General features: G+C 34.1%; 1 protein-coding gene across 3 annotated transcripts in view; it reads right to left on the bottom strand.

Annotated features, from left to right (window-relative positions):
- Positions 1-234: 234 nt before the first annotated feature.
- Radx (RPA1 related single stranded DNA binding protein, X-linked) overlaps positions 235-19,195 on the bottom strand; it is a 72,028-nt gene continuing 53,067 nt past the window's right edge. For 2 of the 3 annotated variants that reach the window (XM_074062777.1, XM_074062776.1), the window contains exons 12-14: positions 16,289-16,579; positions 10,177-10,344; positions 235-1,413 (exon numbers count right to left, since the gene is read on the bottom strand). In XM_074062777.1, the coding sequence (XP_073918878.1) occupies positions 1,283-1,413; positions 10,177-10,344; positions 16,289-16,579 (590 nt within the window). In that variant the 3' untranslated portion in view covers positions 235-1,282. Of the gene's footprint in view, positions 1,414-5,824; positions 5,866-10,176; positions 10,345-16,288; positions 16,580-19,195 lie in introns of all 3 variants that reach the window. The other variant, XM_074062778.1, reaches the window with a different exon arrangement.

Below are 19,195 nucleotides of genomic sequence, written 5' to 3' on the forward strand. Positions count from 1 at the left end.
GGTGTGGTATTAAAAGTTATAATAGCTTAACACAAAAGTTTACATCCCGTTTGGTAAATAACAGTCTTCAAACACACATGGAAAAATTATCTCGGATCATTTAGCAAGTACAAATATAGCCCCACAAAATGGAGAAAAGCATCAAATACATTAAAAATGAGGCAGGAGACCAAAAAAGTTATTACATTTTAACTTCTTTATTAATACATTTCAATTTTAATATAAGAAGGACTCACAAATTTAAGTAACAGTTACAAAGAATAAAAATTGAACACCTTTATGAACAAACTACAGTATGTCTTGAAGTTCAGAGGCTCCCAATACATTAAAAATGTATGGTATATGAAGTCACATAATTATAGGGCTACAAAGAAAGCCCTAAAAGCTTAACTATAATGAGATTCATCTTAACAAGAATAATCTTCATTATCACTTGATAGTTGCTTTAGCTCATCTAACAAACCACACAGATTTCCAAATGGCTTCCAAATGTAGAGTGGCCATTTACATTGATAATGAAGTATGCAGACAACCGGAATGAAATTAATTTCCTAGGTACTGTTTTTTACTTTCAATATGAGTACTTAAGATATTAATATGAGATAAAGTTTCACTGTCTAAACTCACATTACATATACTGAAACTACAAATGAATAAAGACTATTCAATGAATGCTGTAGTCTCACACTGGTAAAATATTTATTAATTCAAAGCATATGAAATCACAATATGGTGCGATTTTAAGACACACTTTAAGACAATTCAGCACTCATTTTATAGCTGGCCAAAGTTAAAAGACTGGGGACAAGTGGACCATTATAATCCATGTGTACTTTTGGAAATGACAGAAACTACTTTGGTTGTGAGAAATGAAAGTTGATCACTTTAGAAGAATGAGAACTTAACCTTCAAATAGTCAATTCCAAATTTACCATTATATGTGCATAAAATTGGAAGGATGTTAAATCTCCATGAAAAGTTACTCTTGTAAGTCATAATGCCTTACACTGAGATTTTAGAACAAAATTACACCTCAAAAAAGGAACAATGAACATTAGTTATTACAAGCCATGTAGATGTAAGCTAATTTTTGATACACAAAATTGTTTTGATGAGCTTTTCAACAGTGAATCTAATATGAAGTATTTAGAACCAAATATAAGATAAACATAAAACCACTTTAGAGCTCATGTAATACTCTTGCTGTAAACAGTTATTGAAAAAAACAATAAAATATCTTGCAGTGTCTTATTTATAACATAATGATTTAGTTGGCTAATTTTTAAGAAATATTCTTCGGAGTATAAATTTTCTGCAAACAGACTTCCACTTTGTTGTCACCCAAATTACAGATATCCAAGATACCGATGATATGCTCTCTATCCAGTTCAGCTGCTGCTTTTATAATATCACCTAAAAATAAAAAGCAGATGGTAAGTACTGTAAAATAGTTAAATATTTACTTGGACATAGAATCACATAACCTGATGATTTTTTCTTACAATATTAGCAATGTTGCACATCTTTTTCTTCCATCCAATTCATCATATGCATTTACCAAACTTAGGACATAGCAACTTCTCCGGGTAAATATGAACACATCAAACAGATGCTACCAATAAATAGCAAGACATGGTACTCCAAAGACATATTTAGGTTCTTGTTTTTGCTTTGTTTTTGGTGGAGTAATAAAAATCTATGTATTTTCAAGGTCATATATGAGGTTTCAAATAGTTTATTGTTACACTTCAAAGAAGGGCAAAGATTAGCTTTTCTATTTTGAAATTCAATTATCATTTTTTGGTAAAATTTGGAAGTCATGAAGCAAAACAACACAGATCTACCTTGTATGTTATACATGTACATATATGCAGATGATTATGTGTATGCATATAAATATATGGGTACATGTAATTGAGACTTCTTTTAAGTTTATTTCCTTTGAAGTGGCTTTATTTTTTATTTATTTATTTATTTATTTTTTAACTCACAGCTTCCAAATTTTATTTTATTTTATTTTATTTTTTTCATTTTTCTTTTATTATTCATATGTGCATACAAGGCTTGGTTCATTTCTCCCCCCTGCCCCCACCCCCTCCCTTACCACCCACTCCACCCCCTCCCGCTCCACCCCCTCAATACCCAGCAGAAACTATTTTGCCCTTATCTCTAATTTTGTTGTAGAGAGAGTATAAGCAATAATAGGAAGGAACAAGGGGTTTTGCTGGTTGAGATAAGGATAGCTATACAGGGCATTGACTCACATTGATTTCCTGTGCGTGGGTGTTACCTTCTAGGTTAATTCTTTTTGATCTAACCTTTTCTCTAGTTCCTGGTCCCCTTTTCCTATTGGCCTCAGTTGCTTTTAAGGTATCTGCTTTAGTTTCTCTGCATTAAGGGCAACAAATGCTAGCTGGCTTTATCAAGTAAGATAGCTCACTCTCATGAAGCCTTATCAAAAATGGATCAGGTGAAAGACATCAGTAAAAATAGCAGAGTAGGGAACTCCAGGACTCTGTCTCTCCACAAAGCATCTTATAAGTTGGCAAAACTCTCAGAATCAATACTTGCAAATTCTGGAACCAGAAAAATACTTAGAAAAAGACAGATGGAGAAATAAACTGCCGTCCTGTGGGAAGAACGTGCTGTGGTGTTTTAAACTGCTTGCTTACCACCCTTCACTCCCCAGATAATTGGCAACCATGAAGATGGCAGCATACACTCATGGTGGAGGTTGCTTATACCAAAGAGAGCAATGCAGTACTTAATCTAAAAAATGTGGCTATGTGTGTTGACCTGTCTGACAGATGCAAGGACTTACTTTTGTTTCACCTAGTTTGGAGAATTCTCACAGCTAGGTGGCTTTTCCCCCAGGCTTTTGTTGAAAGTGTATAAAGCAAAAGGATTGGCCAGTGAAACTCACTAGGGTATAACACTGGGACAAGCAATAGACAGACCAAAATCAAGGACAGAAAGTGGCTGGGAAAATGGATATGTAAGGGAATAAGGACTTTTAAAAGCTCTTGTGCACACTTGGGAATCAATAAAGCTATATGCAAACCCAGGGCTTGCTACCTGCTCAGAAAAAGCCTGAGAAAACTCTGATCATTCACCTCTGGCTGACTATCAGGCTCTTAGCAAGCAGGAAGTGAAGGCTAAGGCAGAGTTATAAATAGCCTGGCTAAATGCTGAAGAAGTGCTATGGCACTTCAAAAACTAGGAAAATATATGTTCTTTGCTTTCTTCATTCTCTTGGCTCCTGGTGTTTAATGAAACACTGTCAAAATACTAGCCAATTACTAAGTGAATGGATCATAGGTTTCAGTGGCTACATATGACAAAGATTTATTCTAAATATGAGAAAATGAAATCACCTACAGGATAAGTAACAAGCAAAGTCACATGATGATTCTAATCCAGACAGTATAGCTTCAAGGTATACATTTTTCACCTCTTATGCTGCACTTACATCTCTACAAAATGATGCTTAAATCTAGAAGTAGATCTAGGTTCTGTGGAGCCCGAAGGTATGGTATTTAGAAGCTTTTTAAATAAAAAATGCAAAATACATAATACCAAATGAGCCTTGGAAGGGACCTATGCAAGCTTAGGCTTCATTAGCTTCACAGTAAATCCTTCTCTGTTGAACACATCTAAAACTCTAATGAATGATTTAAAATTGTTCAAGTTCAATAAAACACAATGAATATCACAACAACTGCTAGTACTATATAATTTTCTTCTTTGATGGTGGTGGACTTTAATCCAGATGTTTTGGAAAGATTTTAAAACCTTCAGAATTGATGCTAACAGCAACATCCCAAACATGAATACTTGTAATTGCTATCATGTACTGACTTTTACAAATAATGACTTCCATGTCACCCACAACATAAAATCTAAGTCTTCTCTTCAAGTGACTCTGCCAGTTACGTAATACATTTTGCAAACAATAAACTCTCTATGTCTCATTTCGCTTATCTAGTACTGACATCAGAGTGTTTTGAGGATTAAGTACACATGAAGCCCCTAGAATGGTGGCTAATTCGTAGCAAGCACTACTCAAATATTAGCAGTGATCAAGAAAACCTGTTATGAAATTAGGATATTATTTATATCACAAAAAGTCTTTTAAAAGGACTACAGTTTTTACCTCTAAAATAAGCTTTTGTTCATTTCACTTTAAACTGTTAGAATTGTAAGAATTATATATTTGTAGGAACAATCAAAATTTACACAGTGAGTGTCACAAAGGAAACTCTGTGTTCTTACTCTGTTTCCTATTTTTGATTACAAGGGAAGAGAAACTGTTCTGGCCTCCCTTATAGCTAGGTTGGTGTCCTGTAACTAAATTATGTCAAATGAAAATATAAGTGGGAGTGATGTGTTATTTTGGTCCAAGATAACTAAAAACTATTGTCTTCTTCATCTCTTTCTTCCTTTGTCTTGACAATCCCATAAACCATTTTCTCCTGCTGAGGCACCAACAAAAGGGATACACACTGGGTTCCTAGGAAAAAAGTTACTGGTTGATTGTATCACACTTGAGCAAGAGATAAGTTTCTATGGTGTTAAGTCACTGTGACCTTTGAGTTGCTTTGTAACTATAGTACAGTCCAAACTATCTTGTAATATAGTATGGCATTCCTATCTCTGAAAAGAGTATGAGAAACCCTGATTACCTAGACAACAAATGTGTGAAAATTCTTCCATATTACGCTATACTTCTGAAATGTTTATCAATATAAATGTTAATGTAATGCTTTCAAGGGGATAGAAGACATATGTATCCTTATACTTCATAATTAAATATAATACCAAGAAGGACTTCATATCAGTAACCATTACTCAAAAGTGACTTGGTATAAATGGCTAATCATTCGGAAAAATATAAAGCTGGATCCCTATCTCACTGCTACACAAATAAATTCCAAATGTATTAAAATTCTGAGTTGTAAAAATGAAGCCATATCAATAACAAATGCTCCCTCTAAAATATTAAAAGATGTATAAAGGACTTGAGTGGACATTACTTTAAAGAAGATATACAAATAGCCAATAAGCACATAAAAAGCTTAACATCATTAGTGACTAGCAAAGTACAAAAGAAAACCACAATGAGATACCACCACACACCCATTGGGATGGACTTTATCAAAACTAAACAAAACAAAGCTACTAAAAGTAACACATGTTGGTAAGGATGTGGAGAAAGTGGAATCCTCATGCATTGCTGGTGGACATGTAAAATAGTGTAGTTGCTATGAAAAACATTGGCTGTACATCAAAAAGTTAAACATACGATTACAATATACTCCAGTGATTCCACTCCAAGGTATTTATATTCCCCAAAGATTTGAAAGCAGTGATTCAAGCAGTACACAGATGTTCATAACATAATTATTTACAATAGCCAGAACATGGAAACAAGGGCCAGGCATAGTGATACACATCTATAATCCCAGATACTTGGGAGGTAGAGATAGGAAAAATGCTATCTGAGGGTGGCCTAGGCATAAAAGCAGAAAACCCTATCTGGAAAATAACTAAAGTAAAAAAAGGACAGGAGGTGTGGCTCAAGTGGTAGTGGTAGAGCACTTGTCTAGCAAGTGCAAGGGCCTGAGTTCAATCCCCAGTACCAACAAAATAAAACAAAAGAAATAAAACAAACCAAGTGTGGTGCTTCATCCCTGTAATCCCAGGTACTTAGGAGGTGGAGGTACAGGGTCAAGATCTGAGGCTAGACTAGACAAAAACATGAGAACCTAGCTGAAAAGCAAGCTAAAAGCAAAAGAACTGGGGCATGGCTCAAGTGGCAGAGTACCTGCTTCACAAACAGGAGGTCCGGAGTTCAATCTCCAGTATCTCAAAAAGAAAAGAAGAGAAAGAAAAGAAGTCAAATTTCTATTAATAGATGAATGGGTAAACAAAATATAAGACGATGGAATATTGTTCAGAAATTAAAAAGAATAGAATTGATAAAATTATAACATAAACGAACCCTGACAATATCATCGATGTAGGGTTAAGTGAAATAAGCCAGACACAAGAGGATAAATATTGTATGATTTTATTTACATGAAATACGTAAATTAGGCAAATTCATTGAGAAAGTAGAACAGCAGTTACTAGAGGGTGTGGAGAAGTGGGAATGGGAATTACTGTATAATGGGCATAGGGTTTCTGTTTGGGTTGATGGAACAGTTCCAGTAATAGATAGTGGTGATGACTGCCCAATATTGTGACTATACTTAATGTCATGAATAGACATTTGAAAATAGTTGAAATGGCAAATTTTTGTGTTATGAATATTTGATCAAAATAAATATATATGAGCAAAAATAAAAGAGCTATAAAAGTGCCAGAAATAAACAGAGTGAGTTTAGCAAAAAGAGCCTTGGACTGATGATGCCTTTCTGAGTGTGAGATAAAATGAACAGCCACAAAATAAAAGATGATTTACTTAAGTACATAAAAATAAAATTACTTAACGTATCAAACTGAATAAATGTCAAACTGGGTTAATGTATTTGTAACACAAAGTGTTAATATTTATGAAGTGATAACCTATAAATGAATTAATAAGAAAAAGAACACTCACAGGCAAGTGGAAAAAATAAAACTAGCATTTAAACTTCTAGAAAGTTCATAGAAATAAAAATATAATTGTCTAATGAATATGAAAATTTTTTTCCTTCTTTAAGAATGTTTTAATATAAAAAAATTCAGAAATACAAAGGAATAAAGATGTACAATGAACCTATATATGCCAAGATTAAGAACTGTAACTTAGTCAGGTGCTGGTGGCTCACACCAGTAATTCTAGTTACCCAGGAGGCAAAGATCAGGAAGATCATGGTTGGAAGCCAGACTGGGTAAATAGTTCCCAAGACCCTATCTTGAAAATACCCAAAACAAAAAAGACTGGTGGAGTGGTTCAAGTGGCATAGTGCCTGCCTAGCAAGCATGAGGCCCTGAGTCCAAACCCCAGTACTGCCAAAAAAAGAACTGTAATTATCAGGACTTGTGCATATTGATAATTGATTCTTCTATTGATTCTTCTTTCCTTCCTTTCCTTTCTCATATTCTGTTTTCTTCCTTTTCCCATCTCTTACTTCTAAATTTTTAAAAGTAAAGCTCCAGACATTATTTCTTTTATGCCTACATACTTCATATGCTTTGCTAATTAAAAAATTTACATGCTTTTTTACATTAACCACATTGCCAATATTATCCATAATAAACTAACAATAATTCATTTACTATTCAGCCCGGTATGGCCCGAAATGTGTCCCCTTCCAAATTCAATGTTGGAGCCCTACCCCCAATGTGACTGTATTGGGGGGTTACATTGAGCTAGGAACTTTACTGAGGTAATTATAGTTACCTTCAGTATTTGCGGGGGTTGATTCCATCCTCCCCACTGCCCTGTAGATACCAAAATTTAAGCATGAAAAGATTATGAAGCTCAGATATTAAGAAATGCAAATCGAAATAGTTCTATACTACTTTTTACCTATCAGTATGCAAAAGATTAATAAGATCGATTATACCTAGTGTTTACAAGGTTGTGAATGAAATGGCTTTCTTGTTTTGGGAGAATAATTCGACAATAATCTACACACAATATTCTAGATGTAGACACTTTTTGAGTCAGTGACTTCTCTTCAGGGACTTGTCTTAAAGATGTAGTTGTATAAATGTAGGAACAATTTATGTACACACTCATACATATACATGGATACATGTTGCAGTACTAGTTGATAATAGAAAAAATTGGAAGCAACCTTAAAGTCCATCTGTAAGGGACTGGTTAAGTAAATTCTGGTATAGCCATATAGTGGAATGCTTTTTAGCTATTAAAAAGAATCGGGTAAGTTGAGTTCAGATGGCTCTTTCCTGTAATCTTAGCTCCTTGGGAGGATCATGGTTTGAGGCCAGCCAGGGCAAACAGTTCATGAGACCCCATCTCAATGAATAGCCTGTTACCCCAAGCTATGTGGGAAATTGAGACTGGGGGAATTGTGTTTCCAGGCCAGTGTGGGCAAAAAAAAAGTTTGTAAGACCCCATCTCGATGGAAAAAAGCTGGACTTGGTGGCATTTGCCTGTCATCTCATCTATGGTGGGAAGCGTAAAATAGGATTGTGGTCCAGGCCAGCCTGGAGATCTTATCTCCAAAATAACCAGAGCAAAAAAGGGCCACAGGCATTACTCAAGAGGTAGATAGCCTGCCTAGCAATAATGAAGCTCTGAGAGCCCTCGTACTACCAAAAAAAAAAAAAAATGAGGTACCCTTCTCTATACTAATATGAAAAATGTCCAAGATATACTGTCAGATGGAAAAAGCTGGTTAAAGTACCATAAGCTTATAAAATTTAATTTGTGTATATTTCTTTGATACAGAGAAATATAATATATACTGTTATATAAAAATAATTTCTTACAATATTAAAAGATACTGGTTATCTCCAAAGAGTGGGTTGGTGGGCAGGGTTGACCTGAGAAGGCAAGGAGGGAAACCTTCACTTTTACTCAGGATCTATCTGTACTGTTTGAAATTTTAAGTGATTCACATGTATAGATTTTGTAATTAAAACAAAAATAGCTCATAAAAATGTTTAAAAGATGATATCTGTGTTATACAATGAGCAACTGTATTATGCTACTGTATATTGCACCCTAGAATCATCAAAGATATAGAAAAGTTTGGAATCAGACAAGTCTGGGTTTAAATTCTACCTTTTACCATGCTGCTGAGTCCCTCTGTCAGTCTAGCTATCAATAAATAGGGGGAAACAGTCATCACAGGTTCTTATTAGGATTGTTTGAAAGGCACATAAGAGGCACAGGCACAATGATTGGCACAAAGTTAAATGAACGCTATCATTATTATTAATGCTATATCATGAAAAACATGGTACTCAAAACGAATCCTTTTGATTTTGGTTACTATTTCACTTTCTTCCTTATCGATTCTTGACCTTTATGTACAAATATTAACTACTTTGGCAGACTCGTACCAGGTATTTTTCATGTGACCATGTTAACAACTACTGGAAGAATATTGGCACTAGCAACAAGCAGATAGCTGAGAACTCTGACCTGACATTTTTATATCAATAACAGTATGTACATATAGCAGAAGGCATGAGTCAAAGTCGATATTAAATGAAATAAGAATATGAGTACACAAATATTTAAACTACATGTTAGGACACTAATTAAGAAATTTGGGAAAACTGAAAGCCTAAAGGAGATGTAATGTAAGAAGTAACACTGCAAGTCAACTAATATATCATCTCTAAAATGGACTATGGAAAAAAAAACTTCATCTCTTACAAAATTAGATACTCAAGTTCAGTTTGCATAATCATTACTGTTGAGTTACTTCATCAGGTAGAGCTCATAAAACTCATTCAAAAACAATATACAGTCAAGAATTTCATCACCTTAGAAAAACCCACCACAAACTCCCAAGATAATGAAAGTAATAAAAGGATTTATAAAATGCTCTTTTAAATGTTTTATATTGATAAGCTCAGTGAAAACTGCTAGAAACTTTACCACATGCTTAGGAAATACCAGTGACAACAGAAAGTAGAGAGGATAATTATAGTTGGACAGATACTTTAAAGATATGCACAAATAACTTAAAGTTTGATATATTATGCAGCCCCATAAACACCTGGTTGAAGAGTTTCCGTACTGGTATTACATAGACTCCTAGCACCCCTTAGGGAATTTACTGCATAGCACTCGAATAACTAAATATTTATAAGAGAAAACAACTGTACTGTAGTTTATTGTGGAGGTATCACGATTTTAGGTAAAAAAAAAAACCAACCCAACTGTCTTAAATGAGTTAAAGAGGAGAAAGATTAGAATTAATTGCACTGCTCCATGTGCATCTCACTTAGGTCTGATGAAATAATTACACTTCAAAGTGTATTATAAAAAGTATTCTTAATGCCTGCCTGGAATAGAAACAAGCTGTTCAGTTTATTTAAAAGAATATTCTCATTTATAAGTCTTGAGGTACATTTACCAATATAAGCATTTAATTAAACTACATTAAGTTTTAAGGCTATAACTCATCACATAAGCTGTCAAAGGGAAAAGGTTAAGATTGTTTATAATATTTTTTCTGAATGAAAAGACCATTGACACTGTCTTACCTGCCAGTGCTTTGGGACCTGGCAAATTTTCATTGACATTTACTTCCCGTGGATATACACAGCTGTAATTCATGCAGGTCAAAAGTGTGTCTATTTGAGATGTTCGGACATCTTCTGGAGAATACATGGGTAGGAATGCAACATCAATTGCTATTTCATGATTCAGACCTGTTGAAGAAAGATCACATTATTAAAGGTTCTATTGGTAAATATATGGTGCTAATGAGACCAAGTTTGCTGGTTTGATGTTAACATGTGCCAAATATCTTGAGACCTGGAAAAACCTGTTTACAAACTGGAGTCTGGAGTCAGATTTGCAAACAATTTATGAATACATGCCATTGGCTGAAATAGTAGGCACTCTAGTGTAACCTATCACCATAGCCAGAAATAACAATTCAAAATGTTTCCCCTAGTGATGAAAGATTATGTCTTACTATCCAGAGAACATCCTGGTCACGTAAGTTATCATTTGTTTCCACATACACAATACAAAGTTCACATACTCCTCATTGCGGCTAATAAAAAGTTCCAGTAAAAAAAGGCAAAGGGGGTACAGCCAAGATGAATCCTGACTTTTGATTACTGTGTCTTTATGTGGGTCAATGTCAGGTAGGATGGATAAAAGAAAGACTTCTCAGAGAAAGGCAGGAGTTTGAGGTGGGGACTAAAGGATGAGTGGCATTTAAGTAAACACAGGAGGGCACTTTAAGCATGGAAGGGAGTAGCACAAACTACTGGAGTGAAGGTAAACAATCACAGAGCACAGTTTTAAAACTATGAACTCTACTTGGTATTCCAATCTAGAAGTCCAGAAGTTATCCTTAACCTTTTTACCTTTTCTGAATATCTGATCACCTAGATTCTATATCCTTAATATTTCTCCTATTCATTGCTCACAGTTATTCTTTTTTTTTTTTTTTGGAGTACTGAAGTTTGAAATCAGGACCTCGTGCTTGCTAAGCAGGTCTTCTACCACTCCTCCAGTCCTTTTTTGTGATGGGTTTTTTGAGATAGGGTCTTGGGAACTATTTGCCCATGGCTGGCTTTGAATAGCCAACCTTCTGATTTCTGCCTCCTGAGTAGCTAGGATTACAGGTGTGAGCCACCAGTGCTCAGCTGCTTACAGTGATTCTTAATACTGAGTATGAGCCAGGAATGGGTAAGCAAACTCCTCGCTGCAAATTGATCCAAAAATGCAAATTCTTTGCCTTTTACGAACAAATGATACCAAATCCCACAGCTTTAATTTAACATAATTAAGGGCCAATTAAAACTTTTTAAAGGATTACTAATATTTGGTAGTCATAAACTAAAAACATTCTTAAACATGTTATCTAGAATTTCCTGAGGACTCAAATTAAATATTGTAAGAAATGTAGCTACCCTACATTTAGCAATACTGCAAAGCTCCTCTGAATGTGTACGTGAAAGAATCTTATTTCCTTGAGTCTGAGTCTAAATTTAACTCTAAGATACACCATTAATTTAATAACAGTTTTTATGAAAAGTAAACACAGAATTAAATGTACCCACTGACCATACAATACATTCTAATTTATACATGTATAAAGAAAATACGCCTTAGAATTTTTATCATTGCGTCATTGATGTTATTTTGAGTTGCTTTCTAAATTATAAAATACCATGAGTTTAGCTTCAACATTATCAGTGAAATTAGAGTTGTTTGATTAAAGCTAGAATTCAGAGTATAAATGTGTCAGTAAACAGGCCTCAGGGCTTCTGTACTTGCTGTTCCTATACCTAGAACATTCTTTCCTCCAGATAACCATGTGGCTTGCTCCTTTACCTCTATCAGTTTTCTGGTGAAATACTACTTTTTTCAGGGAGACCTCTGCTGACCACTCTATTTAAAATTTAACCGTTTCCCACTACAGCACTCCTCAGCACTCTTGTTCTATCTTCTATCACCAGCTCACTCTAATACAAGCTCTTTAAGGGAATGAATTTTATATTTTATCTTTATTAATATAACTTTAGCACTTAGAATATTACTGGGCAAACAGTAGTTGCTCAGTAAATATTGATCGAGTAAATAAGCATACATTTGTGTATTTTGCCTATTATTTTCCAGCACCATACTTGAAGATACTTGTACATTAGCATTCAAATATAAATTCATTCAATTTCCATTTGCCATACTGTACAAACCCAGAAACAATGGCTATGATGTAAGAAGAGCTGTTAAAACAACTTTTTCTAAATTTGCTGTGAAAAGATTTTTTTGACAGAATTTGTTTATATGGTTCATTCTCTTCTATCTCTTTAAATGACAATGTACTATTTTAATAGCACTAATTGTGACATCAAGGTAGTTTAGTATGATATAGTTATACTGAAATAATAAGGTTTTACTTATTTTGACGTTTTTCTCCTAATAAAGCAGTTAAATAGATCAGCATAATTCTTGTCTTCCTTATTAGCCTGCTGGGTTGTGGACCAATTATTCATATGTACTCCAGAGGTATGCCCCCTTCCTTGTTGAAAGTCTACATGAACAATTAGCTGAGTAGTGCTGGGTTCTCTTATCTCTGGTTCCCTTACCAATTAATGCTATTATTGGGGTTTATCTCTCTAAATTTCTAGAAGACAAATGTATGGCCTTCTGAGACACAGGAAAGACTGGCTCAATTATATTTCTAAATGTCTGTGTCAAACGTGAATTTAAGAGAGGACTCAAACTTTGATTGTCATAAGATTTAATGAGTAACTGTTAGTAGAACCAATGAAATACTATTAACATCTCTAAGTCCAATCAAAGTTTTGAAAAGTGTATGCTCATATTTAAGGCAAAAATTATTCTTAAAATTTGGAGACTGACCAAAAGATTTCAAGTTTTGTACCTGGACTACAGGCAATGAAAATTTAGTTTGTTACTTCCTGTCAATTTATTCTCTTTAAAGTGTGTGATCTTACATGGCAGGCAATGTCTTGAGGTTTTAGTAAGTATTGTCTATTAATTTGATGTGAGTGAGATGAAATAACAAATATTTTAAGACAAGAACCAGTACTTCTGGAAAAGGTTTCTGATGTTGCCACAGGACTCAATTGTTTGTTGAGAGACATTAAAACTGTGGAAAGGAAGACTAACAATTCTATTTATTGTTTTCAATAATAATAATTCACCCTATACCAGTCAGAAGTAGTGACCAAGTAACAAGTTATGGTCTGAATAAACTTTCTAAGAATAAGGCAGGTCAAAATTGTTGAGTCCTCTAAATATTAGCAAAATACTGCAGAGAGATAATAAACCACTAGAAGATAGAATCAGTGTAAGTTAGAAAATCTTTGAGTTAGAACTTCAAATAGCATACAGATTTTTATGTCTATATTGGGTTTTGCAGTCTTAACCAAGAATAGGGGCCTAGAACAAGGACCAGAAAATTTCGAACTAGGGATCAAATCTAGCTTGTGCCTAGATTTGTATATCCCATGAGCTAAGAATGATTTCTACATATTTAAATGATTAAAAAATAAAAAGCATTATGTTTTGTGGTGCGATATGAAATTCAAATTTGCACTTTTATTACAACACAACCATGCACACATCCATTTATACATCATCTATGGCTGCTGTCACACTAAAAGAGCTGAGCTGAGTACAGCTGGAACAAAATTGTATAGCATGCACAATCTCAAACATTTACTACCCAGCTCTTTACAGAATAAGCTTTGCCCCCTTGTAAGGACACACTTAAAGTCATCTTTCAGTTTCAGATTTTATCTTTTAACAAAACATTATTAATAAAGAATTTAATTTTCTCTTCTACATTCACTGCTCATGTCCATGCTTAAAATATATAGATCATTGCTTGATCTTGTAACACAACTTGGTTCATACTATCCTAAAGGACATGAGAAATTTACCACTTTCATATTTGATAATCAGCTCTCATTTTAACCAGTATCAGCAGAGAATATCTAAACTTCAAATATTACTTATTCTATCAGAACTGATGGACAGGATGTATTCTTTACAGTGGCATCTGTGTGGCAATAAATCTCCCTTACAAAGGGCAGGAGATTGAATTGACTTGCTTGTTTAGTGTATACCATAATTCCAAGTAGTGTGAGTAGGCCAGCCTCACACAATTTTGATAGGCTACTCCCTCCCACCAGTGTTAAATGAGAATCAATAGACCCAGTACTATATACTTTAGATGTATATATTTTATCTTATCCCTATTATATATGTTGAATCATCAGAGAGCAGAGTGCATAGACTATAAAATAATATAATGAAAATACACTCCTTTATAGACATATCTTAAGATATGGCTTATGATTATAATATTTGTGCATATTATAAGGTTGATGCAGCAATCAACTATCTCAATGATATTTTTATACTTTTGAAAAAGAAAACTGTAGTTAAAGACATAAACTTATTTATTCCCCCGTGCTATTTATATAATGATTTCATATGTATGTTCAGATTTGAATTTTGTTTGCAGAAAAAAAACTAACAGGAATTCTATATTTGAGTGTTTGTTTTCTGTGCAACCAAGTATGCTTCGAAACTCAAGAGACCTGATTTTTTAATCATGGTCTGTGTTCTACTTGTCCAGAGGGTAAGAGTAGAAAATATCCAAGTTTCTTTTAGCCCTAAAATTGAATACATAATCACCAAAAAAACTAGCAAAAATCCCCCTTCCCCTTCCTTCCAAATAGCTCAAGGAAAATTATTGCCAAATAGTAGTAATTTGGTTATTTGCAAGAACCTAGTAACACCTACTTTTTTGCTTCTTTTAAAATGTTTTGTTTCATTCACAAAGGGCTTGTTTTTAGTCTTTTAACTCTGTAAAAGATCCTTGAAAACAGGTAGGACAGAAAATTCATATAAAAATAGCAAACTTCTAACATGGATTAATTAGATCTGGTGAGCAGAATGATAATTTTGTCTTCTTCACATTTGATTTGCTTTGGCTGACTCATAGCCAAAGCCACACATTTACAATTACATATAAGGCAGGTGATATGTCTTAGTCAATCTGTTATAATGGATCAACAGAATGTTAAAAGGAAGAAAAGCATCCAATTTTTGTGTTTCTAGTTGAACTCATTTCCATGATTACTTTTTGTGATACTCGGGAAATACTGCTATAATTTTTATTTCCTACATATAAAACTAAGATTGATAAACTATATAGATTTTACACATACACATATACACACGTAGGTACATATTTATGTGTGAGGAGGTAGGGAAGAAGGCATGAGAGAAAATAAAGGGGAAAAAGAATCTTGATTCTTTTGATAAAAGTCAAGGCAATTTACTAGTACTACAAATATAAAAACCCATAAACTTCACTTTTCAAAGCATTAAATTAATGTGCTTATGATTTTTCCTCATTGCTTCATTTCGAGGTAGCAAAACCTGGTGCTAAGATCTTGCTATGAAACACAAATAAAAAGTGTTTAGTGACTAGGGATTATTTTGGCTAAGATTTTATTTTAGAATTGTTTGTGTCCATTTTTTATTTATTAGAAACAAACAAAAATAAATCCAAGTTTCCAAGTGTTTTTACTTCTTTAAATTTCTGTAAGTTCTATAGCTACCTCTTAGTTTTGAACAACCTCTTAGTTTTGAGCACTTCTCAGACAAGGTTAGTTTTCTTAACTACTTTCTGTTCAACCTGAGTTATCTGAGCAATTCTATTTTCCTCAGAGTTTAAACAGACCTCTTTAAGTAGGAGCTTCTCTTGATCAATACCCCATTTTCTCTTTAACTTATATTTTATCCTTTAACAGTTTGCTCGCACTAAGAAGCAGGGACTCCGGACAAAAAAGTGGTGGTTATGAGAGAACAGAATCAGTCTTAGAGGCACAGTAGTTAGCTAGTCAAAGGTGAAGAAAGTTCCTTTAGTTCCCATTCTTCTCTCCCCAAATACTTTCCAAGGACTTGCCAGTGTTGAAAAGCTTACAATCAGAGCTTCATTTATTCCAGAATTAATGCCCTACTTCTTTGAGGGAAACAGAAACTCCCCCTTGGGCTTAGTTTGTATGTGTCTTAATTTTTAAAAGTAAAATAGTATCTATATTTAAAATATGTTAAATTAGTAATGTTCAAAGAGAAGAACAATTAACTTACCTAGAATGGTCACTTCAAAATGTCCAAGGCTCAGGGCACTCCTAAATTCGTCAAGTTTTGGAGGCTTTCCTTCTGGTGGTATGTATTTTGCAGGCTGGGAATTATACTGCTGAGTAAGAAACTTTCGGTGTTCAAAATTAAATTTCCGTGGAATACTTTCAGCGTAAACACGGCTGTATTGTAGGTGGTCTACTAAGTCAAATCTTTTATCTCTCCACAGTTGACTTTCCCACCTGTCAGTTAAGGTTCTTCTGGCCTTTCGTATGATACTAACACTTGTAACTTCTCGACCTGTTAGAGACACAATGAGACAAGCAAAACTGGCTTATAAACTAGTTGAGTAAAAGCATTCACTATTTTACAAAGTACAGATTAATGAAGACTGCTTAAGAAACTTTAAAAATCAATCATCTACAAAATGCAAAATGAATATCTAAAAGATAGCTCTTATTAATATGAGGGAAGAACTAAATTCACTTTCAGTATCAACTTTTACTTCAAAATATCAACTGATGCTATTTCCTCTGATTTTGGCGTTATAAAGATTTACAATATCCTCTTTATTTCACTAAGAAATCTTTTATTCTTGTCATTAATTTTGTGTGATATCTTCGTTATACTTTTTCTGTATTTTCCAAATCCTCTTAAATAAATATATATTCCTTATATACTCAGTGATAGAGTAAAGTCAAATCAGATTTATGACAATGGTACTGCTAGAGATCACTCATTCTTGGTGGAATTTGAGCTTAAAGTAAAATTTTGTTAATCTCTGTTCAAAGTAGCCTAACAGATACACTGTTTTTCTTGGATACCTCTTTTCTTCAAAAGGGCCATTTATTTTTTTCATTTTCTAAAATTTTTATTAGCATATTATTATTTTATTGGGGGTACATTGTAAAATTTACAAAAGTGCTTACAATGTATCTTAGATTTGCCCCTCTATCATTCAAAGGACCATTTACTTATCTTTTCTTTTTTTTTTTTGGTGCTGGGATCGAACCCAGGGCCTCACGCATGCTAGGCAAGCGCTGTACCACCGAGCTACATCCCAGCCCAGGACCATTTACTTATTACATCTGATACTCCTTTCAGATATAAATAATGTAAAACAAAGAGGTAAATAAATTGAGATGAAAGACCTCCTCAAATCTTTTTCTTTCTTTTTTTGGGTGATACCAGGGGTTTGAAATCAGGGCCTTGTGCTTGCCAGAAAGTGCTCTACTACTGGAGCCATGCCCCCAGTCCATTTGCTTTTTAGGTTTTTCAGATGGGGTCTATGTTTTTGCCCAGGCCAGCCTTGGACCTTGATCCTCCTACCTCTGCCTCCCAAGTGCTGAAATTACAGGTGTATGCCCCATCATGCCTGGCTTGTTTTTGAGATAGAATCTTGCTAACTTTTGCCCAGGCTGGCCTCAAACTATAATCCTATTTTACAAGTGTGTGTCTTCACATATGCCCCACCTCTTTGATTCTTAACTTTTCTCTGTACATGGGTCAATGTATCATCTATGTATAACTTATCTAACATGCTTAGTTCCTAAGGTAGAGTATAATTTATCCATTACACATTATGACATTTTATTCAACAAATAATTATTGAGTGCCTAATATGTTCAGACACTGTGCTAAGGAATTTAGTAAAAATAATATTTAAAATGAATAACTCATCTTAGCAACTAAAGATATGTGGTAAAATCAGAAAAAAATGGAGGCAGGAACAAGACTCTTGTGTTTAGTTCTACTAGCTAATGCAAGCTATCAGCTCTCCTTTTCTTTACTTGGCAGTATGTGAATTTGAACTCAGGACTTCACACTTGGTAGGCAGGTGCTCTACAACTCCTGCCCTTTTTGCTCTAGTAACTTTGGAGAAAGAGTCTCACTTTTTGATCATGTTGTCATGGACCATGATCCTCCTATTTTAGGCTTCACACTGTAGCTGGGATGATAGGAGTGCACCATGCCCAGCTATTGGTTGTGATGGGGTCTCAAAGCTTTGTTTTTAAAAAAATTTTTCCAGGCTGATCTTGACCCATGATCTTACCAATCTCAACCTCCCAAATCTAGGATTTTAGAGGTGAGTCACTGACACCTGGCTATCAACTCCTTTTAAGTTTGCCAAGCTTTCCAAGTTGCTTCCTTGCAAGTTGCCTAATTCCTGGTGTTGATTCTTATACTAGCATAAGAATCCCTGCTGAGGCAGAAGGCGACTTCAACAGCAAGGTTTCAATATGGTTAATATACCACTTCTACTTTTCAGATTGTATTCCATATTCCTAGACTAACCATACTGCATGGCTTCTTAAGACCAGCTGCAGACTTTATGAAAACTTATTACAAGGTAAAAAATGAGTTGTAAGGGAAGATGAAGAAATTAAATATACACTTCTTCCTCAGTAATCTAAACCACTGCAACATCACAAGAGTTTTTAAAGCTCAAAATCCAGCTGATAAACGTACTTAACTTCTTATAATAATGCTTGATAATACAAGGGATAATTTAATCACACATGAAAAGGAAAGAAAGGAATAAATCAAATTAAAGAAAAAGCTGAAGAGTTAAAAGGACTAAACAGAGTATTGGGAAATGAACTCATTTTTATCTTCTAGAAATATACCTTCTCTATCCAAGCTAATAAAAGTACACATTTAGAACAGTAATAAGAAACTATTGCAATGACCCAAATCATATTGAACACTCTTAAATGCTTTGCTCTAGAATACTATGTGAAAAAGTTATATGGTATTCTGATTCTTTAAAAAATTAAATACTTTTATCTACTTTATAGAAAAATATCATGTGATTGACCTTGTCAGGAATAGAGTTAGAATTTTTTCTATATATATTTCATTTGATTATTAATATTAAGGACTACCAAGATATAAATGCTTTTATGAAAAATTCCT

This window comes from Castor canadensis, chromosome X (genome assembly GCF_047511655.1).
Source record: "Castor canadensis chromosome X, mCasCan1.hap1v2, whole genome shotgun sequence".
Classification (NCBI taxonomy): Eukaryota; Metazoa; Chordata; class Mammalia; order Rodentia; family Castoridae; genus Castor; species Castor canadensis.